This window comes from Esox lucius, chromosome 11, assembly GCF_011004845.1.
Source record: "Esox lucius isolate fEsoLuc1 chromosome 11, fEsoLuc1.pri, whole genome shotgun sequence".
Taxonomy (NCBI): domain Eukaryota; kingdom Metazoa; phylum Chordata; class Actinopteri; order Esociformes; family Esocidae; genus Esox; species Esox lucius.
The window spans coordinates 46862390-46889909 of NC_047579.1; the positions used below are offsets into that span (position 1 = coordinate 46862390).

Consider the following 27520-nt stretch of genomic DNA (forward strand, 5'->3'; position numbering starts at 1 on the left):
TCTGATTGCATTGTATAGGCAAGTTTATTAAACAGTGACATAGATGCAGAATTTTCTAAATGTACCCTCCCAAACAGTGTAAAAAGAAACAGTGTATATATTTACAACAAATAAAGGAAATATGTTGATAGATATACCTCAGTCAAAGTGTTGCATTACTTCTGTGAATATTATGAGTCATGAATAGTGTGGTATGACAGCTTCTGTCCTGCTCTGGATTTTAAATCATTCATATGAATGGGATTTTCCAACTGGCTAGAGTTCAGTACCAAATTCGAAAACTTGACATGGTTCTACTACGGGGCCAGCACTATCAGGCTGTCATTGGGGTCTTTCACAGTTAATAATAATATTAATCTCTGTGGCCTCAGGTGGTTCGGCAGGTTAAGCACTGACCATCCGTGCACATGTACAGTATCCAGCACCACTGCTCTTTCAATAAAAACGCTTCATCCTATTAATCTTTCCCCTCTATAAAATAAAGCACAAAAAATGCCAGAAAATATATATCTTTAAAAAAAATTGAATTAATATCTGTCCCATCAAAAAAGAAGGGTTCCTGCTGCCAGTAAATACCAAGCAGTCATCTATTCTATACGAATAAATGTATGAAAATGAAGTCTCACTTCCTATTTAGAAATACAATAGTATACTCTCCTTCAGGACAAGCAGAGGGCACTGTGGTGTAGGCTATAATTCAGGGCATGGTGTAGACTCTAAAGTAGACTTGTGTGTGGCAAAGTATTTGCCCCCTTCATATTTATATTTATTTTTGCATATTTCTTACACCGTGCGTTATCAGTTCTTTAACCTAAACTAAGAACAGGATAACAGTTAACTGGTGAAGAAATAAGATTTTAGTACCTAACACATGTAAACAAATTCAACAAATTAAACACCCAATTACCCAATGTGAAAAAGTGATTTCCCATTACTCTCCGTAGTTGGTTGTGCCAACAATTGCTGCAATATAGTTAAACAAACTCTCTCCGCAGCTTTGGATCAGTCTCTCACATTGCTGTGGGAACGTTTTCACTGTACAGTCCTGGTTTAAATATGCAGTCTGGGACTTCAGCAAATAACAAGAAATTTTTGGCTGGATGTGAAATACATTGGGACCCATTTAGGCTCGACAGCTCCACTTTTACAACAAGGCCAAATATTCCGGAATGCGTCTTAATGCAGTGACACTTGTGGTTTTTGGAGCATTAGATACAGGCTTTACATCCTGCCACAACATCTCAATTGGGTTTAGAAAGTATTAGTACTATTTATTAGAATCCTCCTAAGCCCACCCCAGGGAGCAGCTTCCTGGGGAAAAACAGAAATCAGAATACCGCGCAATACAAGGACAAAATAAATAACACTACAATATATAGCCTAATATGCCAACATAAACCCCACAACAAAATACATGATTCATAACAATAACATTCATAATGCATAATAATGTCTGTCTTTTCACAGTTCTAGTTCTAATAATCCCCGGAATGGAAGAGTGTGGCCTTGGCTCCATTTGGCACTGTGCGCCTCCCAGCTCCTGATCGGGACTTTGGGACTTTCAGGAGACCTCTGGTTGCATGCCTGATATGGTACAGATGTGTGTCCGAACTGCCTGAACAGAGAGATTGGAGCCCTCAACGCATCTATACCCTGCACGAAGACCCTCAGTGATGTACTGAGTGTCTCCTCCACTTTGAGCCAGGTGGGAATGACAGAATGTACATTCACTCCATGTACATATAAGTGCTATATGTGCTGCTCTGTTTTAGACCAACTGCAATTTGTATGTCCTTTTTTATCGTAGTAGATGCCACAATTGGCCGTTAACAAAATAAGGGCCTGTAGAACTTGTGTTGGTTGAGATGAGAAAGCAGCCTCATTAGGGAAAGCTCTCTTCCCATCTGAGCAACATCTTAATCAATATGTTTTGACCATGTTGGCTTGCTATCTTCTGTAACACAATGCAAATTAGTTTCCTTCACTTGCTCAATTACAACATTATTCAACAACAAATCTAGATGAGGCTTAGGATGGAGTGAGGGATTTGTCCCAAATACAGTGCATTCTTTTTTGTGTCTAGGCTGAGCATGTTGGGTATTCATTTTTGTAGGCGTGCTAAAAGCATGTCGCTAACCTGTAGCATTTAGTCAAACCTAATTTGTTTCTGATCAACAAATACAGGAAGCATTTGGTAGCAGTCAATGGTACAATGTTATAGGGTGTCAGAGTATTTTCATTTGCACAGGTGTATTGGGTGTTGCATAACGTTGTTGATTAAACCAAAATATTCCATTTTTTTCAGTTAACCATTATCCCATATCAGATACAAGTTCTGATTACAATCATAGCCCAAAAGTGGAATAAATATGTGTGGGGGCAAACACTTTCTCACATCACTGGTTGTAGCAAAGTGCTGAGGTGTAAAGCCTGCTAATCTGTGGAACAAAGTCAGGTAATCACTGGCTTATTTGGGCCAAACACACATTAAGCTGCTGTTCATACATCTTGCGTATCTCTTCAATGGACTCAATAAGAGATTTGAAAGACGGCCGTCTCGCAGGGTCAAAATCCCAACACTGCCGCATCAACAAGTGCACCTGTTGAAAAGAACACATTTGTTTCTGTTTCTGTAAGCACTTTGCTAACGGATATGATGGAACAACAAGGTCTCGGGGGACTACGTATACCATCTTACATAAATCAATGGAACCTGATTTTGTATGATAGGTTACGTTACTTTTGGCTACATTACAATGTGCTACCAAAACGTATAATACATTACGAATTGGCTTCAACGTAACATGTTACGAATGCTATTAAATCGTATCATATGATACGATCACCAGACAAACGCATCATATTTTATGAACGTATGAATACGTATCATTCATTAATAATTTACACAAAACGCACAAGCCAAGTTTAGAACCCACATCGTTCAGCTCTGAAGGCGGGCACTCCACCCCCTGCTCCACACAGGGTTTATGGATTTCAGGGGATGAGTAATGGCCTTATCAAGTTCACAAGAATATGTAATAAAAGCATTTTAATATTACAGTTAGGTTAACATTATGTATCACAGCACTTGGGTTAATGTTAGGGTGTGGGTTAAGGTTAGGTATCACAGCACTGGGGTTAATGGTAGTACTAAGGTTTAGGTTAGAAAGAAAACCACTTGTAACATACTGACATTATAATACCAGTACTCGCCGCCTCTATCAGAAAGTTCCTATTTGGAGCAGTGGGTAGAACACATGCCGGTGAAGCAAAAGGACCTGGGTTTGAAACAGCCTCTCACTTTTTTTCTGGATTATTACTCTGACATTACTTTTACCTAACGTAATATATCTTACAAATTCGGCTGTCAAAGATTCATGTAAAATAGTCATACAAAGTCCCCTGAGTCCAGGTTGGATGGAAAGTACTGTGAGTTTAACTGTATGCCGTACCTCGTGAGGACAGTCTCGGGGGCAGGGCAACCTGTTGTGTTTCTCCAGAAGCTTGATCAGTAACATCATTGTCATCTGACCTTGCACGTTCTCCATCATCTGGAGGAACTTCTATAATAAACACACACGAAACACACTGAACACTCTCGCCACACTTTACTCAGACTCTACGATTGAGCAGAAGTTCGGTAGCCCTGATTAAACGGGCCGTGCCCATTTGGACCGAGCCGGTCGAGCGAGTCAGAGGCTGAGGAGGACATACCGCTGGTGGGCTCTGACGAGGGTCACAGTGGGTCAGGATTTCATAGAGCGTCACACCAAAGGACCAAATGTCAGACGAGAAGGAAAACTTGCTCTCTTTCAGGCATTCAATTGCATACCTGGAAAATGTGAAGGTTTCTGTAAAACACCTTTTAATTGGAGACACATCTGTATTATTAATAGCTGAATTGCTCCAGAACCCACCAGAACACAGGACTGTCTCCATCCTCCCGCACGCGGTAGTAAACATCTCCTTCTGGGATGTACTTGGTCAGGCCAAAGTCCCCAATCTTCACCAGACACTTATTCTCCACCAATACGTTCCGGGCAGCCAAATCCCGGTGGATGTATCGTTTGTAATGCAGGTAATCCATCCCCTTAAAAGTACAGATAAAAGAGCCGGAGGGAGACAAGGGAAGCCAATGGGATATGAAGCAGAGAGCCTGTGGTTAGACTCTCATCTAGTGTGGTATAAAATGGCTTCCAATTACACCGTGTAACCATTATTTCTTTTTTTGTTCCTGGGTAGTCATTTCCTACTTGCGTCCGCATCAAAAGTATAGAACATTTATATTATTCCTATCAAACTCTGTTTTTGTGATATTTTGAAATGTACCTATTTTCCATAACATTCCAGATAGATTCAGTGCTGAGTAAACATGGAGTAACTTCTATAACCTTCCAGTAATTATAAATAGTAGTATGAATGCAGGTGTCTTAAGCCAACCAGTTCTATTCAGTTCCAGCTGACTAAGCGGTTACATATGATGAGCATGGCTGGGAGGTCATAGGAGACTTCACTACCACAGGCAGGACTGGCCACAGCAGACCAAGTTCTCTGGGGGAAGGAACAATGTCAAGTAGGAGCCACTGGTGGACCCCTGGAAGGTGCTGATGCCACCACTGCACATCAAATTGGGCCTTATGAAACAATTTGTTAGAGATCTAGATAAGGAGTCATCAGCCTTCAAATACCTTCAAGACTTCTTCCCTAAGCTGTCTGAGGCAAAGGTCAAAGCCGGTGTCTTTGTTGAACCACAGATCCTGCAATGCAATTAATTCCCCAAGAACCTCACTAGTAAGGAGAAAGTGGCTTGGAACAGCTTTGTCGCAGAGGTTCAGAGCTACCTGGGCAATCACAGGGCCGAAAACTATGTGGACCTGATTGAGAGTGGTGAAGAACTACGGCACAATGGGCTGCAGGATGTTCCTCTAAGTCCATATCCTTGATGCTCATCGTGATAAATTTACGAAGAACGTGAGAGCGTACGTGAACGCCGCTACCAAGGACAGTATAATGAGAACTTGATGGAAGACTACATTTCCGGGCAGATTCATAAAAGTGATTTACAGAATAATCGTTAATCTCGAAAAACTACTCACTTCTAAATCTTTTGTAGTCATTTTTTTATTACTTTAGTACAAATACATCTTAGTTTGGATTCATATGTTGTTCTTTCTGACTTTATGTGAACAAAGACACAAATTCGCCCATTTTCACATTGGAAATAGGTACATATGAAAATACCACTGCCCTGGTCACAAAAGCAAAGTTTGTGGGGGATAATAGCAATTTTCTACACTTTTTAGGCATGTGAAATAACACTTACTACCCAGGAAAAAACGTAGTGTTACTTAGTTTTATATAATGGACCCCAACATTTTAAATCGTAACCTAAGTGTCTACAGAACTAAATCAAACACTAGAAAGGGCATGGATTGCATGCATGTCTATGATACCAGGAACCCAGGTAGTGTTCTTGTAATTACCTGGCATATCTGCTGAGCAAAGAGGAGGCAGTGAGCCACGCCCAAGCGGTGTTTGGGGAGGTAATCTCTAAGGCTGCCCAGTGGTAGGTACTCCATGATCAGCTGCACCACCTGCCCTCCTGCAAGAAGAGATGAATAACACAGGCATTTCCAGCAGTCACTCATCCTGTACATATAGTACTAACCTACACAAGTTTGATGTACAGCTCCGGAATTTTTTTTTCTTTCCTTTCCAAAAATGTTGAAAAGGAAAGTTTCAGAAGCGTTCAATTAGCAGTGGTCTCTTAATTTTCACCCTTCTGTTCCTCACTCAAAACCTTCCTTTTCAACTTTTTGGGAAAAGGAAAGAAAAAAGGTGCAGTGGTCTCTTACTTTTTTTCCGGAGCTGTATATGTGACGAGATTCTGGAAACACCCAAACATTTATGTAGTAAGGAATATACATCCGTGTGCAACAGGTGAATGACAGACAGGTGAGGTAAAGTGGTGACATGATGCTAACCCAGCTCCGAGCAGCAGCCTTTGTACTTCACAATGTTGGTGTGGTAGAGGGACTTGAGGATCTCAATCTCCTTCATCCAGCCTTCATGGTGATGACCACCACCCTCATGCTTTAGGGACTTCACTGCCACACACTCCCCGGTCCCATCGTTGGCTGGATCATATACATACAGCATCACCTTCCCAAAGTTACCCTGTAGACAGAGAAATGTCACAGTGTTCTCTCAGGGGGTGAGGAAACACTGCTTAACACAGACAAGTAGATCACAAAATACCACATATAAGGAAAGAGCACAGAGGTTTTTATGAGAGAATTTTGGGAAAATAACTCACTTCACCCAAGTCTCTGATTTTTTTCAAGTAGCGTTTATAGAAAACGTTGGGGTCAGTGTCTGGGAGAGACTCCAGTGGGGAAATGTCTGGATCTGATACAAAAAACAAAGACAGCAATATTATAGAGCAAAGGTAATCAATTACTGAACTGTGGTCTATCTACAGTGGCTTTGGAAAGTATTCAGACCTAATCACTTTCCTAACATATGTACATAAGCATTTCATTGCCAATAATGCCTCAACGCTACTCTGAGTTATATAGAGACTTCCTTGTAAATCATGAATTGGGTTATATATACAAGTGTGTGCCTTTCTAAATCATGTCCAATCAATAGAATTTGCCACAGGTGGGCAATAAAATCAAGTTCTTGAGACCTCTCAAGTATGATCAAAGAACAGGATGCATGTGAGCTCAATTTGGAGTGTCATGACTAAGGGTCTGAATACTTATGTACATGAGATACTTATGTTTCCCATTTTATATGAATTAGTACACATTTCTAAAAAGTGAATAATACAGAATGTGGAGATAATGTAGGGGTCTGAATATAAGGAGAGAGGACATACTCTTCATCTGCAGTTCAGTGAGCTCTCGAAGCACAGTGCGGAACGATGGCCTTTCCCTGGGATCGTAGGTCAAACACATGCTAATGAAGCTGGCCAGTTCCTGTGACGAAGGCTCTGCAAGGCGACTCCGCGTCTCATAGAAACGCTCTTTCTGTTAGCAAGAAAGAGGTCCCAGGGCAAAGTGAATCACAGGCAAAGGTATGAAGATGTCAGAGAAATTGGTTCAGACGAGAGGGCTTAGGGTACCTCGGTGAGGGTGTTGGCACTCATGGGCAAATCGCCATTGTTGCAGATCTCTAGCAGAGTGGCTCCAAAACTCCACTGGTCGGCAGCACTGCCAAGGGGGGCACCGTTGGGCACACACTCTGGGGCAATCCATGGGATGCGTTCGATACGCTCTGTAGGGCACCCAAGACAGTCAAATCAAATCAGACACTAATAGAGTTTGCCATAATGCTGCTCCCTATACAGGGACCAAACAAAATAACCAAAAAATTCTGAAATCATGACAAACATGGACTAATTGCATCAGCAAAGAGGAACAGTGGTGGCTAATCAAAGCTGACAGGAATAGACACTTAACAGGTTATTTGCTCAATGCCCCAAATACACAGCCTCAAAAATTACTACAGAATAGAATCAGCACCTGTGAACCACTCTCAACAAAAACTGTACATCGTGAGCTTCCCAAAGTTGGAACTTATTGCTGCCATTTGGAAAACGTGTGTATCCAAGTGCATCGTACAAAGACATTACTGCATAAAGAGAACAAAACCTGGACCCTTTGGATGGGACCCCTGGACCCTTCCAAAGGATTCCTTCAGCTCACAATGTCACAACATCAAATGCTTTCCATGGCCTTCCCAATCACCAGATCTGAACATCATTGAACCTTTATGGAAAGTTGTGGAGTGCAGAGAGCAAAGTACATTTCCATCTCCTTGATCCCTCTAGCAACTGGTGGATTTTTTCCTTGAAGAATGGTGCAATATCTCACTATACACAGTTCAGGACATCCTTAACAATAAGACATTGTTAGGTGTTTTTGTTATTTTGTCCACACCTATACATTAGCTACAAGAACCCCAGAGTCTCAAGCACACCTCTAAAGCCTTTCTGCTACAGTATGTCTTAATATAATGAGTTGATGTGTGGATATGATGAGTGAAAGACAACAGGAAGTGGGCTTCACAGCCACCAGGAAGTGGTTTGTACAGGGCTTCCTGCGAATATCTGATGAAAAAAGACGGCAAACTATGCAAAACCACCAGAGACGGAAATGGACAGTTGCCCAATCTACTCACTGGGGAGATTTGATGTTGTACATTATTGTGAGTGTCCAACATGGATGTATTGGTGGGAACTACCTTTTTCATTGGTCTGGTATAAACTTACCTTCTCGGGTGAGAGCACTGAGCCCGATGCCTGGGTCACTGAGCTTGACAAATGGAATGGTGCCTTCTTCCAGACCGCAGCGAGCCACCAGGATGTTCTTGGCACAAACGTTACCGTGTACCAGGCGTTTTGTCTCCTGCAGGTGGAAAGGGTTAGACCACACAGTATATAACGGAAACACCTTGAAGGTTGAAAATTTATTAGCTAAGGGCACAATGGTTTGGATTTTCAAAGGCACTTTTACAAGACACAGAATGAAATATCTGATTTGGGTTATGGGTCGGGCGTTAGCGGACTTACAAGATAGCTCAGGGCACTTGCAAGCTGTTTGGCAACAATAAACTTCCATTGTGGGGTGACCCGCGTTCTTTCCCTGTGCAGAAACACATCCAGAGGCCCAAACTCCACATTCTCCTCCACCATGATATCTGTAGACAAGTAAAATACAGGGAAAATACTTGATGTGCATAAATGTACATAATAAAGGTGATTTTTGATTTCGGGTACCTAGGCTGCCTGAGGCAGTCACTACAGTGTGATGAGACCAGGACATTCCTGCCGATGTCCCCTCTCCTTCCCAGGGCAACATCACCCATGGGGCTTTGCAGCCAATCATCAGCTAGCGGCACCACTAAGGCTTTAACAAAGACTGTGCCATTGAAACTGTAACATTTAAATGCATCTTGTCATTACTAACTACGTAATGTGATGTGTAACAATATACAAAGTATTAACAACCTAAAAAAAATGTGTCATTCATACAAATGCTCTTGCTCAAATAAAGGGAACAATTATGCAATATTTTCAAGGGGAAAGGAATCTGATTGGTCCTCAACTCACAGCACAGTCATTCACTAGATCATTGAACCTTTATGGAAAGTTGTGGAGCGCAGAGACCAAAGTACATTTCCACCTCTTGATCCCTCTAGGAACTGGTGGATTTTTCCCTTTTTAGAATGGTGCAATATCCCACTACACACAGTTCAGGACATGTATGATCCTTAACATTGAGATATTGTTAGGTGTTTCTGTTATTTTGTCCACGCCTGTACATTAGCTACAAGAATCCCAGAGTTTCAAGCACACGTCTAAAGCCTTTCTGCTACAGTATGTCTTAATATAATGAGTTGAAAGGTAGCAGGTACTGTCCAGTACCGCTAAGTCCAGAGTGCACAAACCAGTGTGGCTAACCAAAAGCAGTGGCATTTGGAGTGATTGTTAGACCATCAGACTGACCATGAGTTGTACAAGATACTGACAAAAGACGTGCTCACTGCTCCGCAGTACAGTGGCATAATTGTATTTGAATCCAGGTGTTAAAAACCACAGTGCATGGTGGACCAGCAGAGGGCAATGCAAACTGGAGTGGACGGGTGGGACAAAAAATGACAGACAGGCCGCCTTGTCTCATCATTCTCAAACAACTCCTTGTAGTAGACTGGGTGCCTGCAACCTCAATCGTAGTTAGTGGCAGTGAGTGTGTTATCTTTAAGTGTGTCTGCCGACGAACCCTTTCTGGTTGAGCGAGCAGTGTTATAAAGAGAAGGATGGGTTGACTAGGGCTGTGTCGGTGGGAACACATCGCAGAATTCAACTATATAAAAAGTAAATAAACTGTTATGACAAATGGGCCTAGGCACAGACAGATCATAAAATTAATAGGGATTATTGACCTTTCCAATCCACGACATTCCATCAATCTACCTATCATTTAATACAGGCTGAGTTGAGTTAGCTGTGATTTAAACAGGCCTGGGGCAGGTTCGTTCTAGAGTATACACTGCCATGGAAATTAACCTGACTGTAAGATAAGGCACATTCGTGTGTCGCTTATTCCGAGGTTGCCTTGCTAACTGCTCAAAATTCATTCATAGGGTACCCTACAGCAATACTGCCTTGAAATTCAATCAACCAATGCAAATTACCTTCTGAGGGGGGAAGTGTCAGCACTGAAAAGGGAAGTTGTACAGCTGAATGAGGAAGTGAACATGAGAGGTCAAATCGGCCCACGGTGACTTACTCTCAGATCCTCTGACAGACACACCGTGTACAAAGACCAGGTGACTGTGGGACACCTGGCTCATCAGACTGGCCGCCTCGAAGAACGCCTACAACATGACGAGAAAGAGGAAGAATAAAACAAAGGAACGACAACAAAACGGAATCACGTAACCAGCAGAGAGATCACCCACTAAGGCTATGTCCTTGTCGCTCTGGTCCAGGATCTTCAGGACCACCCGTCTCCATTTGCGATCACTGTGGTTGTTGTTCCACTCATCATCCTCATCTTCCTCAGCACCGCCCCACACCAACAGGCGGCCTGAGTAGATGTTAGTCCTGGTCCCACGGCCCAAATGTTGCTCCTGAACACCGGAGAGGAGAGACACAAGGCATGTTCATCAACTACACGCATTACGAAGACGGTGCAGTGCACTGCGCTTCTGGATGCATTCAACTTGTGTTCTTTGCTGAGGATTTGGGTTCATCGTGTCCTTTTGGTTAAAATCATGCATTTGACGTCAAAACTCGCCTGGATGATCTCCTTGTCTTTGATCTGGTGGAACCTCAGCTGTGTCAGTGAGAGGAACACAGAACCTGGCTGAACACACTGGCCTGTCCCCTGCCTCATCACCAACAGGTTGGAAATCTCTGCAACACAGAGCCAACCACACACTGAATGAAATACCAGGCCTCTGTAGTCCACGCTGAAGAGACACAATGGGCCTAACAACAGCCCACATCCAACCTTAACCGCGCCGGGTAACAAACCTGCCGGTCGGGGAAGGCAGCATTTCTTCACAGTGAAATTATCCGAGCCAGACTTGAGCACAAAGGTTTTGAGGTTGTCAGTGAGCTCCTTGACACTGCTGAACTCCCGGTCCCAGCCCTCCAGAGAGAACGTGGAACCCTTATGCAGGATCCTGAACTGCTTATGGACTGGAGCTAGTCCGTTCTACAGAAGGCCAGAACAGACATTCAAAAGCCCGGTCAAAATACATAAAGATTCGGCATTTCTTAACTCTACATCATCCATGTTCCTCATTCTTCAGGGCTCGGTGTGGATCACCTGGCTCTTGTTGAGAACCGCTAATATAATGCGATGGTAGTCCAGGACGCTCCAGCGCACCAGAAAGGGACCCTCCTCTACTCCCTCCTTTTTCAGTCTCTGCAGCACAAAGTGGTCACTGAAAAAGACACAGTCAGAGTTGAAGTGCCAGTCATGGCAGTTTGTGTGTGTGTGTGTGTGTGTGTGTGCGTAAATACTCACTGCATTGGTCCATGGAGGCCATTGGTTGCACTGAGCACAACTCTGGGTGGAGCCACCTCATGACACAGGTAGTGGTGGGCGTCGGCAGTGAGACGAAAGTACCCGTCCAGAAGGGAGACAAAGGACCGAGCCTCCATGTTGGACTTCATCTGAATCTCCTACACACATACACCCATTTATTTCTCGGTCAGAAATGAACTGCCCACTCAAATTTCAGTCCAACACCCTTCACTTTCCCTTTAATTCACGTGCACAAACATACAATTCTAATTTGACATACACCAAGCTTGACAGGAATCATAAACTGACGTCATGAGTGGCAGGCATTCTAACCAAAGAGAAGTTGTCCTGTTTAATGATGCTGACACTGGCTCCGGTGATGCTGATGTGGGAGATTTCCGGGAAGTCGCAGAACGATGTCAATGTGTCTGCAGGCTTGGGTACTCCCTCGGCGGGTTTCTTTACGCTTTTCCTATTCCCAAAGTAATCGTTCCCAAAGTAGTTGTTTTCCTTGGCCTAGAAAAGACGGACACCGCTTAACTTCTTCAGAAATAGACACACTGCCAAAGCACACAGGCTAATCGCACAGTTCTAACAGTCAAGGGTGACCGACATCAAATGGGAGAGACGGACCTTCTGCACCACGATCTTCCTCCACTGAATCCCGTTAGTGCCAGACACCGTGACCTCATACGAGGCTGGAGTGACAAAGTTATCAGAGTCAGAGGCCCCGTGGGCTTGACTGTTGCTGCCATCGCCCCCATCCTTCCTTTGCTCCAGGTGGACCACAGGAAACGTCTCTGTGCCAAAGTGGGGCGCTAGGTGCTCCAGGGTGGACAGGTACTTGTACATGACCTCCTGGGACTCCAGACGGCCCACGGTGTGCTGCTGGAAGGTCCTCATGAAGTCGGCAAACACTCGCCGGATACGGATCTTGGTCAGGAAGTTGTCCCTCGTTATGTGTCTGGAGAACGACCTCGGAATGCAGTGCAGGAAGCTGCGTTAAGGCAAGGGGAGTGAGCAAGGCATGGAAAACATTCAGGCATCGCCAGCGGCGGCGTGTGGTAAATCGTTTCTCTGAGTGAATAAGGGTGCCATTTTGGACGCGGCCTCGGGCAACACTTGGGTCTGAAACATTGTTGCCCACCCGTGGCCGAGCGCCCATCATCCCCGTTGACCCATGGCTCACCTGACTGACTTGGCCACTTCCTGTAGCGTGCGACCGGAGTTCAGGGCCTGGTGGGAGAGCTGCAGCACGGCCATCCCCAGACTCTCATTCTTAAAGCGGCACAGCTTATCCTCGCCCTGAGCACCCTCCATAGGTGCTACATCGTTCACAAAGTCGAACTTTGCCTAAGACAAGCAAAAACGGAAACAACTGATCTTACATGTACGCAGCGTGAATGTTCTGCCGTGTCACACTTTTCCAGTTCACCGCGCATCAGGGGACTCACCTGGGCGAACAGGTACTCTAATGAGGTCATCTCCAGGAGGGGTGAGCCCTCGTGCTCTGTTGCTGACCGCGGGGCGTAGCGCAGCACTGATGGCTCCGTCTCATTTAACCCATGCCAATTCCGAAAGTAAAACCTGGAAATACAGAAAACTGTTTCAGGTGGGCGTATGCACGCAGGTTAAAGAATATTGTTCTCCACAAGCGCATCTCTCTCTCACACACACACACACACACACACACACACTAACCTCATGCGATAATGCAGTGTCAGGATTTTCTGCTCCTCTGGGTTGAATAAATGATTTGGACTGTACCAACAGTGGGTTTCCGGGTTGTAAAGAGCAAACAGGACATGACACAGTGGAGTGATGCCTAGTAGGGGTGAACGACGTAAAAGTTACATACACCTGGGATATAACCTTTTAATGACATAGAACAGAGACAACCATACTGAGCTCAATAGCACACACACCCTTACATGTCAGGCTGTCAAAGGCCAAACGTTGCGCCCTTAACAATTCCAAAGTGCCACCCTGTATATCGAGTGATATATTTTCTAAATGGCTGCAGAGCAAATTATTCCTCTAAAACTTTCTGCTCATTGGGATGGAACTCACTTTATCGGCTGCGTTCGTCTAGCGTTTGCATATTGTGCGTTATAGTGTTTAACTGGGCCAGGGCCTGGCGAGACTAAAGCCCAGGCGGCAATGTTCCAGACAACAGCAAGGCGTGGCCGAGCCCTGGCATCTTTGGTTATGTGAATTAGGCCTACAGCAATACCTAAGGGACAATTGTATCAGCTAATCAAAAGATGTTATGCAGCATTCTTGAAGAATACACATTTTGTAATATCCTTCTCACTATAATGTAAAGGAGACATAGTGGATCAAGGTTAGCGGAGACCAACAGACATCACATGCAATAAATAACATTTGTGTATTAACCGTTTCAATATAAATGGACTTATACGACTTCAGTTGGACGCCGTGACTGTCCTCCCAGCACAATTGAACTGTATTGACTAGGAGTTAAAAGTTGCATGCAAGGCAGATAACATCCCCTCTTCCCTAAAAAAAAACTAATAAAATAGGACAGGCCTCTTAAACTACAACACAGTGAATATGGTAATAACTGTCATTTTGGGAGAAGTTTTGTGTTTTTCGGGGAGGGGGTGTATCCATTGTAAAATATGAGGGCCTGGTGAAACAAAACCCTGCTCTACCATTTTAAAAATTCAGAGGTTTACACAGAATAACCCCAATTAATCCTGTAATAGGGTACCATTCCCCTGTACGACTACATTTTATTAACAGAGGTACCCCAGATATGGGATACTTACATATATGGCAACAAAATGCAACATAACTTCAAACTATAGCATAATTACCTTTAGGTTATCGGGTTATGAAAATAGTTGAGTGAAAAAGAGGAAGCAAGCACAATCTAGCTTTGGCCACAGCTAATCGAGTGAGATACAAGCTTATCCTTGCTTATCCTTTTCCTGACAGGAAAGTGAATCCCATCAAAACACATAAAAGCTTGGCAAAAACACTATTCTCGTAAATAAAGCAATGTGTTGAACGGATTCTTTCCTAGGAAGTGTGACTAAGAAAACTGATTCATTTATTATTTTTCATGACATCATCTGCATTCAGCAGGGGTTTTTCCATGACACGAAAAGCAATGGATTAATGTAACCAAACCTCAGTATATTACATTAAGATACACTGTTGACCTAACAACAATATTTAATATATATGTTATGAATATTAACTCGGTTGTTAGGGCCCAAGACAGGTAGCGATGGAAACAAGTGTTCACGCATCAGTTTAGGTTACACATGTTGTTACATTTTAATTTAATTTTGTTTATACTTCCTACTGCTCAAATGACAACCTGTAAATTATTTATTTAACAACCAGCTTGTAGTGGCAAAGACATTTTCTAGGGCTAGAACATTTTATTGTAATTTAGATAACCCAACCATGAGGAAACAGAACACCACACATTGAACTTCCTTTTAAATTATTGCACAAAATAACTGAGTCTGTGGTGCATTTCTATGGTGATCACTACTGTAAGTTGCTTTGTAAAAGAGTGTCTGCTGAATGGAAAAAAATGTCAATGTCAAGAAGATATGCTCCTTCTTACCCACAATCTGAGCTGCAGAGATAGACAGCTCCTCCGCTGTCACTTTGCCAAGTGTGTGGGTCAGATAGCGCTCCTCTCCCTTGGTCCAGAACAGATAGACATGGACACCCGGACCCTGAGGAGGTTCACAGTGGCCTGTGGACGCCCCTGTCCTGGTGCTCTTGAAGCGGCCACTTCGAGACATCATGGGCCAAGCAGGCTTCTACACCTGTCACAAGGAGAAAGTAAGGGAAACATATTTTAACTGCCACATGCATAAACTGATAAAACTACATTTGGTAACAAATATAAAGAGTTTATAAGGGGATAAATTGAATCTTATTATTGCCGAACCGCGTAAGTGGAGCCGATATTTTGTTAGCAGTGCTAACTCAGATGATCTTTTTCAATCTGAAAAGCCATCATTGAACTATATAAGTTAATACAGTTAACAATCTTGTCTGTACATTGTATGTTTAATGTCTGTTCCAATGTTATTCTTGTCTGTTATTTTTCACAGATTAGATTATTAACTATATAGCCGTATACATTTCAATGATGGCTTTTATTTTGATAAAGAAAATCTGAGTGCTGCCAGCATAATATCCTGCTGCTAAAATAAGCTAATGAAGCTTCGAATGGCCATTACTAGTTATCGTCATCTACATTGATACTGTATCTGTCATTCACAAAGGGCTAATAAGCTGTTAAAACGGCCAGTGGCAAAAGAGGACTTGTTCAGGATAGACAAAAACCTCGCTGGTTACAACCTTGAGTAGATACGTTATGGGAAGCCTAAAATGAAACAGTTAACTATATTGCGACTATTTCTGGTGGATTTTCGAATTATGTCTCAGGATTTGTTGAGGATAGACAAACACTTAGCTGGCTTTTTGACAAAAAATTCCATTATTGCCACCTATATTGATACAGTAGTTATGGTATCAGGGTCTTTCACGAATGGCTAATAAGCTGTTAAAACGGCCAGTAGGAAAAGCTATAAAATTCATAGATGCTATTTGTGGTGGAAGTAAACTAAATAAGAAACGTTACTCAGTTCAACACAATATAATGGCATGTAGCGACATATTCAAACTTTGCGAGATGTTAATGAGTGAGAATAATATAATGCGAAGAGGCTATACTAATGCCCAGCATGAGTGCGTGGTTAACGACAATTCCCCTTGACCCTGAGAAAAGCCCCTTGACCCTGGCTACTGTAAGACCACACCAGTGTTGCTTCAGCCTTGTGTTTGGGATAATTCTCTTGCCGAATGGTGTATTTCATCCCACGGTTCTGTTTTTTAGAGGACTAAAGTATATTATTTTGCTGGTATTTTTCTATTTCAATACTTCAATTTTAATAAGAAGCCAAGCCCCCTATTAATGAGAAGCATCCCCACAGCATGATGCTGCCTCCAGCATAGGGATGGTGTTTGTTTAGGCATTGGTAGTGTTTGGTTCCCCCCACACATGACATTTGGCCAAAAAGCTATCATGATTGGCTATTCATGCTTTACTAATGCAAGACTGCTCCCCAATCATTCTGATTCTATAATATGGTGAAGTGGGCATCTCTTTGTACAGGAAAGCTGAAACATTTGTATATCTTTGTGTGTAAAGCTGTCAGTTGAGGACCTGTTAGGTGTCTGTTTCTCAAACTAGACACAAACTAAATGTATTTGTCTTCTTGCTCAGTTGTGCACCGGGGCCTCCCACTCCTCTTTCTATTCTGGTTAGAGACAGTTTGCTCTGTTCTGTGAGGAGAGTAGTACACAACGTTATAGGAGATCTTCAGTGTCTTGGCAATTTCTCGCATGGAATAGCCTTAATTTCAGAAGAAAGTTATTTCTGGCCATTTTCAGTGTGTAATCAAACCCACAATTGCTGATGCTGCAGATTCTCAACTAGCTTTAAAGAAGGCCAGTTATATTTCTTATTTAATCAACACAACAGTTTTCAGCTGTGTTAACATAATTGCAAAATCCTTTTTCTTATGATCAATTAGTCTTTTAAAATTATAAACTTGGATTATTTAAACGCAGTGTGCCATTGGAACACAGAGCTGATGGTTATTTAGATGGTTTATTAGAGACCAATCAGACCAGTGGCCCATTTGAATACTTAAAGTCAAGAGCTGGGTGGGGTTGATGCCTAAGGCTCAAGGTGTGAATCATGCTGAAATGGGCGTAAACAAAGACTCAGCTCTAGGCAGAGCAAATTTTCAACTTCTAAAGCAGCATATCTCCCCAAAAATGTATCAAACTGTGGTGAATCTAATCAATGTCATTGCAAAATAATATACTGATTGCAGATAACCAGGTGTGTAATATAGTCCATGTGTAAATAACCAAATGAAATGTACGTATCTTGCCATAAAAATATGAAAACATTTAAAAGATAATTATAATCATTTGAAAATAAAAAACAAATACAATACCCAATAAACCATCTCTGGAGAGACATGAAAATGGCTTTGCAGCTACATTTCACATTCAACCTGTTAGAGCTTGAGAGGATCTGCAGAGAAGAATGGGAGAAAAACCCAAAAGACAGATGTGCCAAGCTTGTAGCTTCAAACCCAAGAGGACTGGAGGCTGTTATTACTGCTAAATGTGCTTCAACAAAGTACTGAGTGAAGGGGTCAATGTTATCTTTTTTTTTTCTTCTAAAAACAAGTTTTAGTTTGGTCATTATGGGGCATTGTGTGTAGACTAATTGGGGGGGGGGGGGGCATGCATTTTAGAAAAAGGCTGTACAGTAACAAAATATGTAAAACGTGGAAGTCTCTGAACACTTTCCAAATGTACTGTATATAGGGGGCAAATCCGAAAAACCCCTCAAGGAGCTCAAGCTGTGTTGATATCCCCGGCTCAGAAAGACCAACGGCAGACTGACGTCATAGTGGATGGTCAGTCCAGTATACCTGCACACCTTGTTTTCTACAAGCGAAGGTCACAGATTGTTTTAGAATTTGACAATCAAGAAATGGATTCCCGATCTGACAACATTTGTGGATTCACGTTGGATCAAATTACATTGTGTTGAGTGAAATCTGTAAAGTTTAAAAGACAATTTAATTCTGCTCTCAGGATAATGCTAAAATGCCCAGACCAGTGTGAGTTCATAACATCTCTTGTTATGTTACTGGGACAGCTACTCATATTGTTTTTAAAAGTAGCGAGAGAGCTAATGGTATATTTGATATTCCCCTTGTGTGAAATTGAGGCTATTTCCTGTAATCTAAATACAACTGCCATTCAATCTTCACATTTGGCAATGTTGTAGTGGAATTTATTTTGGTTGATTTTGGGAGGTGTACCTATTGTTCTTAAAATTTTACAAAATAGTTATTCGTCTACGTCCCAATACGTTTTACTGTGCAATGACAGGGAAAGACTTAATTATTTCCAGAGATGTATATGAGTCTAACAAGTTTGGCGCATCCCTAGATTGTAGTAATCCAGTATATGTTGATGATTCACATATTTTTAAAATCGTAAGGGGCTTGGCTTTTTGCAAATAAAAATGCAGTCTGTTGTCTATGTTGGATTTTGGTATCACTAAGCTATGTTGGATTTTGGTATCACTTAGCTATGTTGGATTTTGGTAATCACCAAGACAAAGCCTAACCTTAGGGTGCCTACAAAGTCAGCATTAATTGTTTATATTTTAACAAATGCAACTGATAAATATATAGCTAGTCGGATATTTACACTAGATGTCAGTGAGAATTGCCCCATTACATGTACACTGATCAGCCATAACATTATGACCCCTGACAGGTGTAGTGAATATCACTGATAATCCGGTAATCATGGCACCTGTCAGTGGGTGGGATATATTAGGCAGCATTCTGTCCTCAAAGTTGATGTGTTAGAAGCAGGAAAAATGGGCAAGCCTAAGGATCTGAGCAACTTTGACTAGGGCCAAATTGTGATGGCTAGATGACTGGGTCAGAGCATCTCCAAAACTGCAGCCCTTGTGGGGTGTTCCTGGTCTGTCGTGGTCAGAATCAAAAGTGGTCCAAGGAAGGAAACGTGGTGAACACGAGCCAGAGTCATGGGTGGCCAAGGCTACCCCATGTGGTCCAATTCAACAGACAAGCTACTGTAGCTCAAATTGCTGAGAAAGTAAATACTGGAACTGATAGAAAGGTGTCAGAACACACAGTGCATCAGAGTTTGTTGCGTATGGGGCTGTGTAGCCACAAACCACTCAGGGCGCCCAGGCTGACCCCTGTCCACTTTCGAAAGCACCTGAATCAGAACTGGACCACGTAGGAATGAAAGAAGGTGGCCTTGTCTGCTAAAAAACTTTTCCTTTTACATTACGTGGATGGCTGAGTGCGTGTGCATCACTTACCTGGAGAACATGTGGCACTAGGATGCACTATGGGAAGGAGGCAAGCCGGCGGAGGCAGAGTGATGCTTTGGGCAATGTTCTGCTGGGAAACCATGGATCCTGCCATTCATGTGGATGTTACTTTGACATGTACTACCTACCTAAGAATTGTTGCAGAGCATGTGCACCCTTTCATTGCAATGGTATTCCCTGATGGCATTGGCCTCTTACAGCAGGATAACACGCCCTGCCACAAGGCAGAAATGTTCAGGAACGGTTTGAGGAACACAACAACAAGTTCAAAGTCTTGACTTGGCCTCCAAATTCCCCAGATCTCGATCTAATCGAACATCTGTGGGATGTGCTGGACAAACGTGTCAGATCCATGGAGGCCCCACCTCGAAACTAACAGAACTTAAAGGATAAGCTGCTAACGTGGTCCCAGATACCACAGCATGCTTTCAGAGGTCTAGTGGAGTCCATGCCTCAATGGGTAAGGGCTGTTTTGATGGCAAAACGGGGACCTACACAATATCAGGAAGATTATCATAATGTTAGGGCTGATCAGTGTATGAGATGATTGAATCCAAATGGACAAACCCTGTACTATCACTTTTTTAATGTTTTTTTAATGTTTTACACTAATTATTTTCAGAGTAACATTGATTGCATTTCTGCTTTACCTGAAGCATAGCTGGCCCTAGTAGGTTTGGTGTTGTCCATTGCAGATAATCATACGGCATAGAAAAGAGTATAAGCGCAGAGAAGATATATCTGATGCTATTCAAAATAGAAATGTAACAGCTGGTTGAGAGAATGCAAAGTGTGTGCAAAGCTGCCATCAAGGCAAAGGCAAGGAACGGTTATTTGTTTGGCACATTTCACATACAGGGCATTTCAAAGTGCTTTACGTTAGAAACCAGAAAAGGAACCAGGCAAACCTAGTTCAACCTGCCCGCAATTAAAAGTGATGGATTTTGTAGCCCTCCCTGGATACGAACCCACATCACCCACACAAGAGGCGGTGTCTTTAACCACTACACCACGGCGCTGCGAGCTTATTGGGTCTAGGTATAGTGTCTCGACATTAGATCATTTTGCCACACATTAAGATCATGCCAAGTTACAATATTTCGCTAGACACCATTAACCATTGTATTAAACTGACTAACGTTTCTTATTAAGTTTACCTCCACCACAAATAGCATCAATGAACTGTATGGCTTTTGCCACTGGCTGTTTTAACAGCTTATTAGCCATTCTTGGCTTTCTAAAATTAAGAGACGACTGCAAATTGAACGCTTCTGTTCCTCACTCAAAACCTTCCTTTTTGACTTTTTGGAAAGGAAAGAAAAAGGTGCAGTGGTCTCTTAATTGTTTCCGGATCCGTACACTGGAAAACATGCAGTTACCAAACACACACTCAAGACTAGCTAGTCCTTGACACATTACAGGTTTACTCAAGAATTAGGAAAAACTGCTTTTGGCAATTATGCACCTCACTCATGGAATACCTAGCGTATATGGAATACCATAAGTAGCCTTATGCTGATGTTCTGGTACCCACGAGGAAATGTAAATGTTTGGTAAATTACATTTTCATTGTTCACTGTGATGGCTTTTCTTAATGTATGTGTATTTTCTATGTACTTTTATATTATAATATTTTTATTATTGCTGTAATACAGGGTCCAAGTGCAAAAGAAACCCAGGTCTCAGCTTGAATTCCCAGTATTAATAATGGTAAAATGAAATAATAACATTGAAGTACACACTGCAGTTCAGATATCAACACTTGAGTTCTAGTTGCTATTAAAATTCTTACTACTACGATTTTGCTAGTAACATTGTTATAGTTACTAGTGCTTATTCATAATGACTTGTCTCAATTCAAGTTCACCTGTCAGTATCTTATTGTTGCTAGTCACTTGTATTTCAGAATGAAGATAGCAACGGTCCCTGTTTTAATAGTAAGAGTACATTTTTTACTAGTCATCACACAACAACTAGTAAAAAATGACTTTCTTTTATTATAATTTCAAATCATACTAGTCTGACTCAATATTTGAATTGATTCAATCACAATATAAACTAGTAATGTTGAAATGCTACCTGTTTCTATTAAATAATGGTTTGTAAAAATGGAATAGCAACTTTTTCTTCATTAAATGTTAGAAGAGGATTAGCATTACAGTAATGGATTTTAAAACCTGTCTTTGTTACTTGTAATTATTAGGATATCTTTGTTTGGAAGGCAATTATTTGGAACGCAAATCCGTAAAAATATGAACTAGAAACAATTGGAATAGTTACTAAAGAATAAGTACTAGTATTCAATCCACCTTTACTAGTAAAACTGAAAGAAATGACTAGTAACAATTAGAATAGCTACTAGTAACCAGGAAATATGTACTTCTTGTTTTTAAATGATGGTACCTAGTAGATTCAAGGAAATGAATGTTAAAAACAGCTTGCAATACAGATAAGGAGACATTGAAAAATACAAGAACTGCAAATGTGTCGAAGGAAGTTGAAGGAAAAGGATATTAATTTGACAGTGCAGTGTATACATATACAGTGGGGAGAACAAGTATTTGATACACTGCCGATTTTTCAGGTTTTCCCACTTACAAAGCATGTAGAAGTCTGTAATTCAAAAATCCAGAAAATCACATTGTATGATTTAAGTAATTAATTAGCATTTTATTTCATGACATAAGTATTTGATATATCAGAAAAGCATAACTTAATATTTGGTACAGAAACCTTTGTTTGCAATTACAGAGATCATACGTTTCCTGTAGTTCTTGACCAGGTTTGCACACACTGCAGCAGGGATTTTGGCCCACTCCTCCATACAGACCTTCTCCAGATCCTTCAGGTTTCGGGGCTGTCACTGGGCAATACGGACTATCAGCTCCCTCCAAAGATTTTCTATTGGGTTCAGGTCTGGAGACTGGCTAGGCCACTCCAGGACCTTGAGATGCTTCTTACAGAGCCACTCCTTAGTTGCCCTGGCTGTGTGTTTTGGGTTGTTGTCATGCTGGAAGACCCAGCCACGACCCATCTTCAATGCTCTTACTGAGGGAAGGAGGTTGTTGGCCAAGATCTCGCAATACATGGCTCCATCCATCCTCCCTTCAGTACGGTGCAGTCGTCTGGTCCCCTTTGCAGATAAGCATCCCCAAAGAATTGCTTCACGGTTGGGATGGTGTTCTTGGGGTTCTACTCATCCTTCTTCTTCCTCCAAACACGGCGAGTGGAGTTTAGACCAAAAAGCTCTATTTTTGTCTCATCAGACCACATGACCTTCTCCCATTCCTCCTCTGGATCATCCAGATGGTCATTGGCAAACGTCAGACGGGCCTGGACATGCGCTGGCTTGAGCAGGGGGACCTTGCGTGTGCTGCATGATTTTAATCCATGACGGCGTAGTGTGTTACTAATGGTTTTCTTTGAGACTGTGGTCCCAGCCAAGGGAGATTGACCGTCATCTTGAACTTCCATTTTCTAATAATTGCGCCAACAGTTGTTGCCTTCTCACCAAGCTGCTTGCCTACTGTTCTGTAGCCCATCCCAGCCTTATGCAGGTCTACAATTTGTCCTTACAAATTGTCCTTACACAGCTCTCTGGTCTTGGCCATTGTGGAGAGGTTGGAGTCTGTTTGATTGAGTGTGTGGACAGGTGTCATTTATACAGGTAACGAGTTCAAACTGGTGCAGTTAATACAGGTAATGAGTGGAAAACAGGAGGGCTTCTTATAGAAAAACTAACAGGTCTGTGAGAGCCGGAATTCTTACTAGTTGGTAGGTGATCAAATACTTATGTCATGCAATAAAATGCAAATTAATTATTTAAAAATCATACAATGTGATTTTCTGGCTTTTTGTTTTAGATTCCACCTCTCACAGTTGAAGTGTACCTCTACATGCTTTGTAAGTAGGAAAACCTGCAAAATCGGCAGTGTATCAAATACTTGTTCTCCCCACTGTATTAGGATGAATGCATGTTCTAAACTAGTATGCCCATACCATCTTTTGGTTTATTTGTCAAAGTGGAGTGCAAATAATTGTTTGAAAATCTTTATAAAATCCAAGTGTGTTATCCCACAGCACCAGAACAACACAGATTACAGTCCATAAGAATTTGGACAATGACCCAAGGGTACTTGCTTTGACTCTGTACTTCATGACTGAAGTGCAGACTGTCGAATTTACATTAAGGGTACTTACATCCATAAACAGTGCAATCTGTATTAATATAATAATAACCGCCCCATATAGTCGCCCCATATAGTGTTTTTGTACCTTGCAGTTAAACCTCTGAAGCTCAGCTGGTCTTCTGCAAATAGTTGTGGTTGACACATTTACACCTACTTCCTGGAGAATGCACCTGATCTGTCGGACAGGTCTTTGTTGTTGGTTTTTCTTAATTATGGCAAGCATTATCTGGTGATCTACTGTAGAGGTGTTCCTTGGTCTACAAGGTAATTTGCCATTCCTGAGCTAACCAGTGTTTTTTGACTTTTTAAATGTACCAAAAAGTTGATTTTGGCAACGATTTGGCTATGTTTCTGATTGATTTATTCAGATCTTTCTGTGTCATTATGGCCAGCTTGTCTAAATCCATGAACTCATGTGTTAATAGTCAATGTATTTACTGATTAAATTAAAATAGTAATACATTTGTCACTTCAAAGTAATGCACCATTTCGTCAGTTATAGATGTTCATGAAGTCATTTATACAAATAAATAAATACATGTTTACTGGTTTTACTATTGATAACACATTTATAAATGTTCATCTGCCACTCTAAAACCAGATAAAATGTGCAATTTGTTCCTATGTATAGCATTGCTGTAAACAGGATTAGTCTTTGAGAAATTGTTAATACTCCATTGTCATAAAATGTATGGTGCTTCTTTTTGGAATAAAGATTTAATGAAGTAAAAAAAAAAAAAAATAGCAATTATATATTATTTGGCATTTAAATAATTTGGTTTTGATGTGGGTGGTGGAGAGCGTGTCTAACATTTTGATCCTTTCCTCTTGCCATATTAATCCAAAATCAAGGTGAACTGGAACTGCTCAGCATTTTTATACAAGCCAACAAGCACGACAGGGTATTCATTGTATCATGCAGTACAACTTTATGCAAGCCTCTGCATTTGTTATTTGTTCCTCCACTCATGTTTCAGGTTTTTCCTATAATTTGTCAGCCGTCTGTCAGTTTTTTTTAAATTCCTGGGACAGTAATAAAAAGCATCACACCGAAAAATAAGAAAATAACTTGGGTCATATAATAATTACAGTAAATATAAAAAGTCAACACACCCCTTTTAAAATGCCAGGTTTTTGTGATGTAAAAGAATGAGACAAAGATAAATCATGTCAGAACTTATTCCACTTTTAATGTAACCTATAATGTGAACAATTCAATTGAAAAACAATTCTGAAATCTTTGAGGGGGGAAAATGAAAAATAAAAACCTTACAATAACCTGGTTGCATAAGTGTACACATCCTTTTATAACTGGGGATGTGGCTGTGTTCAGAACTAACCAATCACATTCAAACTCATGTTAAAAAGAAGTCATTACACACATTCCATAATTTAAAGTGACTGATTAATCACAGATAAAGTTCACCTGTTCTAGAAGGATTTTCCTGACATTTTCTTAGTTGCATCTCAGAGCAAAAGCCATGGTCTGCAGAGAGCTTCCAAAGCATCACAGGGATCCAATTGTTGAAAGATATCAGTCAGAAGAAGGGTACAAAATAATTTCCAAAGCATTAGATATACCATGGAACACAGTGAAGACAGTCATCATCAAGTGGAGAAAATATTGCACAACAGGGACATTACCAAGAACTAAACATCCCTCCAAAATTGATGAAAAGACAAGAAGAAAACTGGTCAGGGAGGCTTTCAAGAGGCCTACAGCAACATTAAAGGAACTGAAGGATTCTCTGGCAAGTACTGGCTGTGTGCTACATGTGACAACAATCTCCCGTATTCTTCATATGAATTGGCTATGGGGTGGCAAGACGGAAGACTTTTCTTACAAAGCAAAACATTCAAGAACGGCTGAAGTTGGCCAAAACAAACATCAAGTCTCCCAAATGCATGTGGGAAAATGTGTTATGGTCTGATGAAACCAAGGTTGAACTTTTTGGCCATATTTCCAAAAGGTATGTTTGGCGCAAAAACAACACTGCACACCACCCAAAGAACACCATACCCACAGTGAAGCATGGTGGTGGCAGCATCATGCTTTGGAGCTGTTTTTCTTCAGCTGAAACCGGACCTTAGTCAGGGTGGAGGGAATTATGAACAGTTCCAAATACCAGGCAATTTTGGCACAAAACCTTCAGGCGTCCATTAGAAAGCTGAAGAGGAAGTTGACCTTTCAGCACAACAATGACCCAAAGCACACATCCAAATCCGCAAAAGCATGGCTTCACCAGAAGAAGATTAACGTTTTGGAATGGCCAGAGCCCAGACCTGAATCCAAGTGAACATCTGTGGGGTGATCTCAAAAGGGCTGTGCACAGGAGATGTCATCGCAATCTGACGGTTTTGGAGCGCTTTTGCAAAGAAGAGTGGGCAAATGTTGCATAAACTGCCAACAAACTAACTTGCTGATCAGTCTCTCACATCCCTGAAGAGGAATTTTGGCATATTCCCAGGCAAAGTTGCTCTCTGCCACATTTCTGGATTATTATGCATGAACTGCTTTATACAGGTCCTTCTACAGCATCTTCATTGGGTTTAGGTCTGATCATTGACCAGGCCAGGTTCTCTTTATTTAACATAATTCTTTAAGTTCTGACATTTAGACTATATAAGGACATATAATAGAAATAAGTAAGAACAGGGGCAAATACTTCACAATGCCTCTGGAAATATTGGCTCACTATTTGGCAATCACTGACCAGACCGTTCTTCTATCCGAGGTAAATAAAATGTGTCATAATTGGACAGTCACTCTCCTTATTTATTTTATTGTCAGTTCTGAACTTTAGGAATACAGACGGAGAAGATTTTGGCGACAGGTGGAAACGGGTGTGGAGCGGAGTGTGACCTCTTGAACAGGAACCGCACATCTCGTATTTAGTGTAAAATGCCCCTGAAAAGTGTCTGGGGCTTGACCAATAAGGAAACAAACCTGAATAAGAAGTCCCAGACTACTTACTGTACTTTTTGATCAATCCGATTTAAACGTTTATGAATACCTTGTATTGGACAGCGTATTTCAGAGCATAAGCACTATAAGGGAAGCAAAATAATGTATTTTGTGCTTTCTTTGATTTTGTTTGCATCAAAATTTACGCTATTGTAATAACACATACGTGTCGGCATTATGAGGAAAGTAAACACATTTACTACCTGAACATAAAGTTGTCAATATTTCGTTGGACTTGATATCACTTAAACGAATACAGGGGAAACCTTGTAGCAAGCAACGAACAATACTACGTTTTAAGGCCTTCCGGTATTGCACATGAACATCAGTAAACACACAAATGAAATAACATGGCATGCAATTTTGGCTATAATTTCTCATTCCCACAGTCCGTCTGAAGGTTCACCAAAACCAGTATGTATATCATCGACACTATTGCTCATGTACGTTGACAATACATAACCAATTCTGAACAAACGCAAAAGACAAAGCTTACGTACTATGATAGAGATTATTTATCTGTCAAAGCTGGAATACAACAGGATACATATTTAAGTTGTACAGCGAAAACTTAATGTTTCTTACCATTTAGTTTTCCCTCTCTCAAACGATAAATCGATGTCCACTTCGTACTATTTCCTAATGCGTATTTCCCCTACTCCCACGCATTCCAGAGAAGCACATAAGACAGTTGCATGACGCTCTGGCCACGCCCCAAGAACCAGCTGTGATCTACCGTGCATTCAGGCTATAATTGATGCGGTTTGTTGTGCGAAGCAAGAGGTAAAACGATCCTAAATATTAAAATATAATTTTGAGTAAACCCTAATCAGACTCACGTATAATGTTTTCAATGACA

At 41.4% G+C, this 27520-nt stretch overlaps 1 protein-coding gene across 1 annotated transcript; it reads right to left on the bottom strand.

The window, feature by feature from the left end:
* tyk2 (tyrosine kinase 2) lies at positions 1–27333 on the bottom strand. The gene is made up of 24 exons (XM_010900071.3): positions 27247–27333; positions 15151–15358; positions 13248–13371; positions 13001–13133; positions 12736–12899; positions 12180–12543; positions 11880–12062; positions 11547–11704; positions 11346–11463; positions 11048–11231; positions 10809–10927; positions 10471–10641; positions 10299–10386; positions 8579–8706; positions 8279–8414; positions 7130–7281; positions 6884–7034; positions 6317–6408; positions 5985–6177; positions 5484–5602; positions 3918–4090; positions 3715–3832; positions 3453–3563; positions 1–2600 (listed from the first exon to the last, which is right to left on the bottom strand). The coding sequence occupies exons 2-24, from the start codon at positions 15335–15337 to the stop codon at positions 2460–2462; spliced, it is 3507 nt and encodes a 1168-aa protein (XP_010898373.2). The 5' UTR covers positions 15338–15358; positions 27247–27333; the 3' UTR covers positions 1–2459.
* Between the last annotated feature and the right edge of the window lie 187 nt (positions 27334–27520).

Bases quoted from the DNA above. Each gene is read 5' to 3' on its own strand.
- tyk2 (XM_010900071.3), bottom strand. From the start codon at position 15,337: ATGATGTCTCGAAGTGGCCGCTTCAAGAGCACCAGGACAGGGGCGTCC. The intron at 13,372-15,150 runs GTAAGAAGGAGC...CACCCCTACTAG, and splicing joins CTCTGCAGCTCAGATTGTGG to GCATCACTCCACTGTGTCAT. The intron at 11,232-11,345 runs GTGATCCACACC...GGCCTTCTGTAG, and splicing joins CGGTTCTCAACAAGAGCCAG to AACGGACTAGCTCCAGTCCA.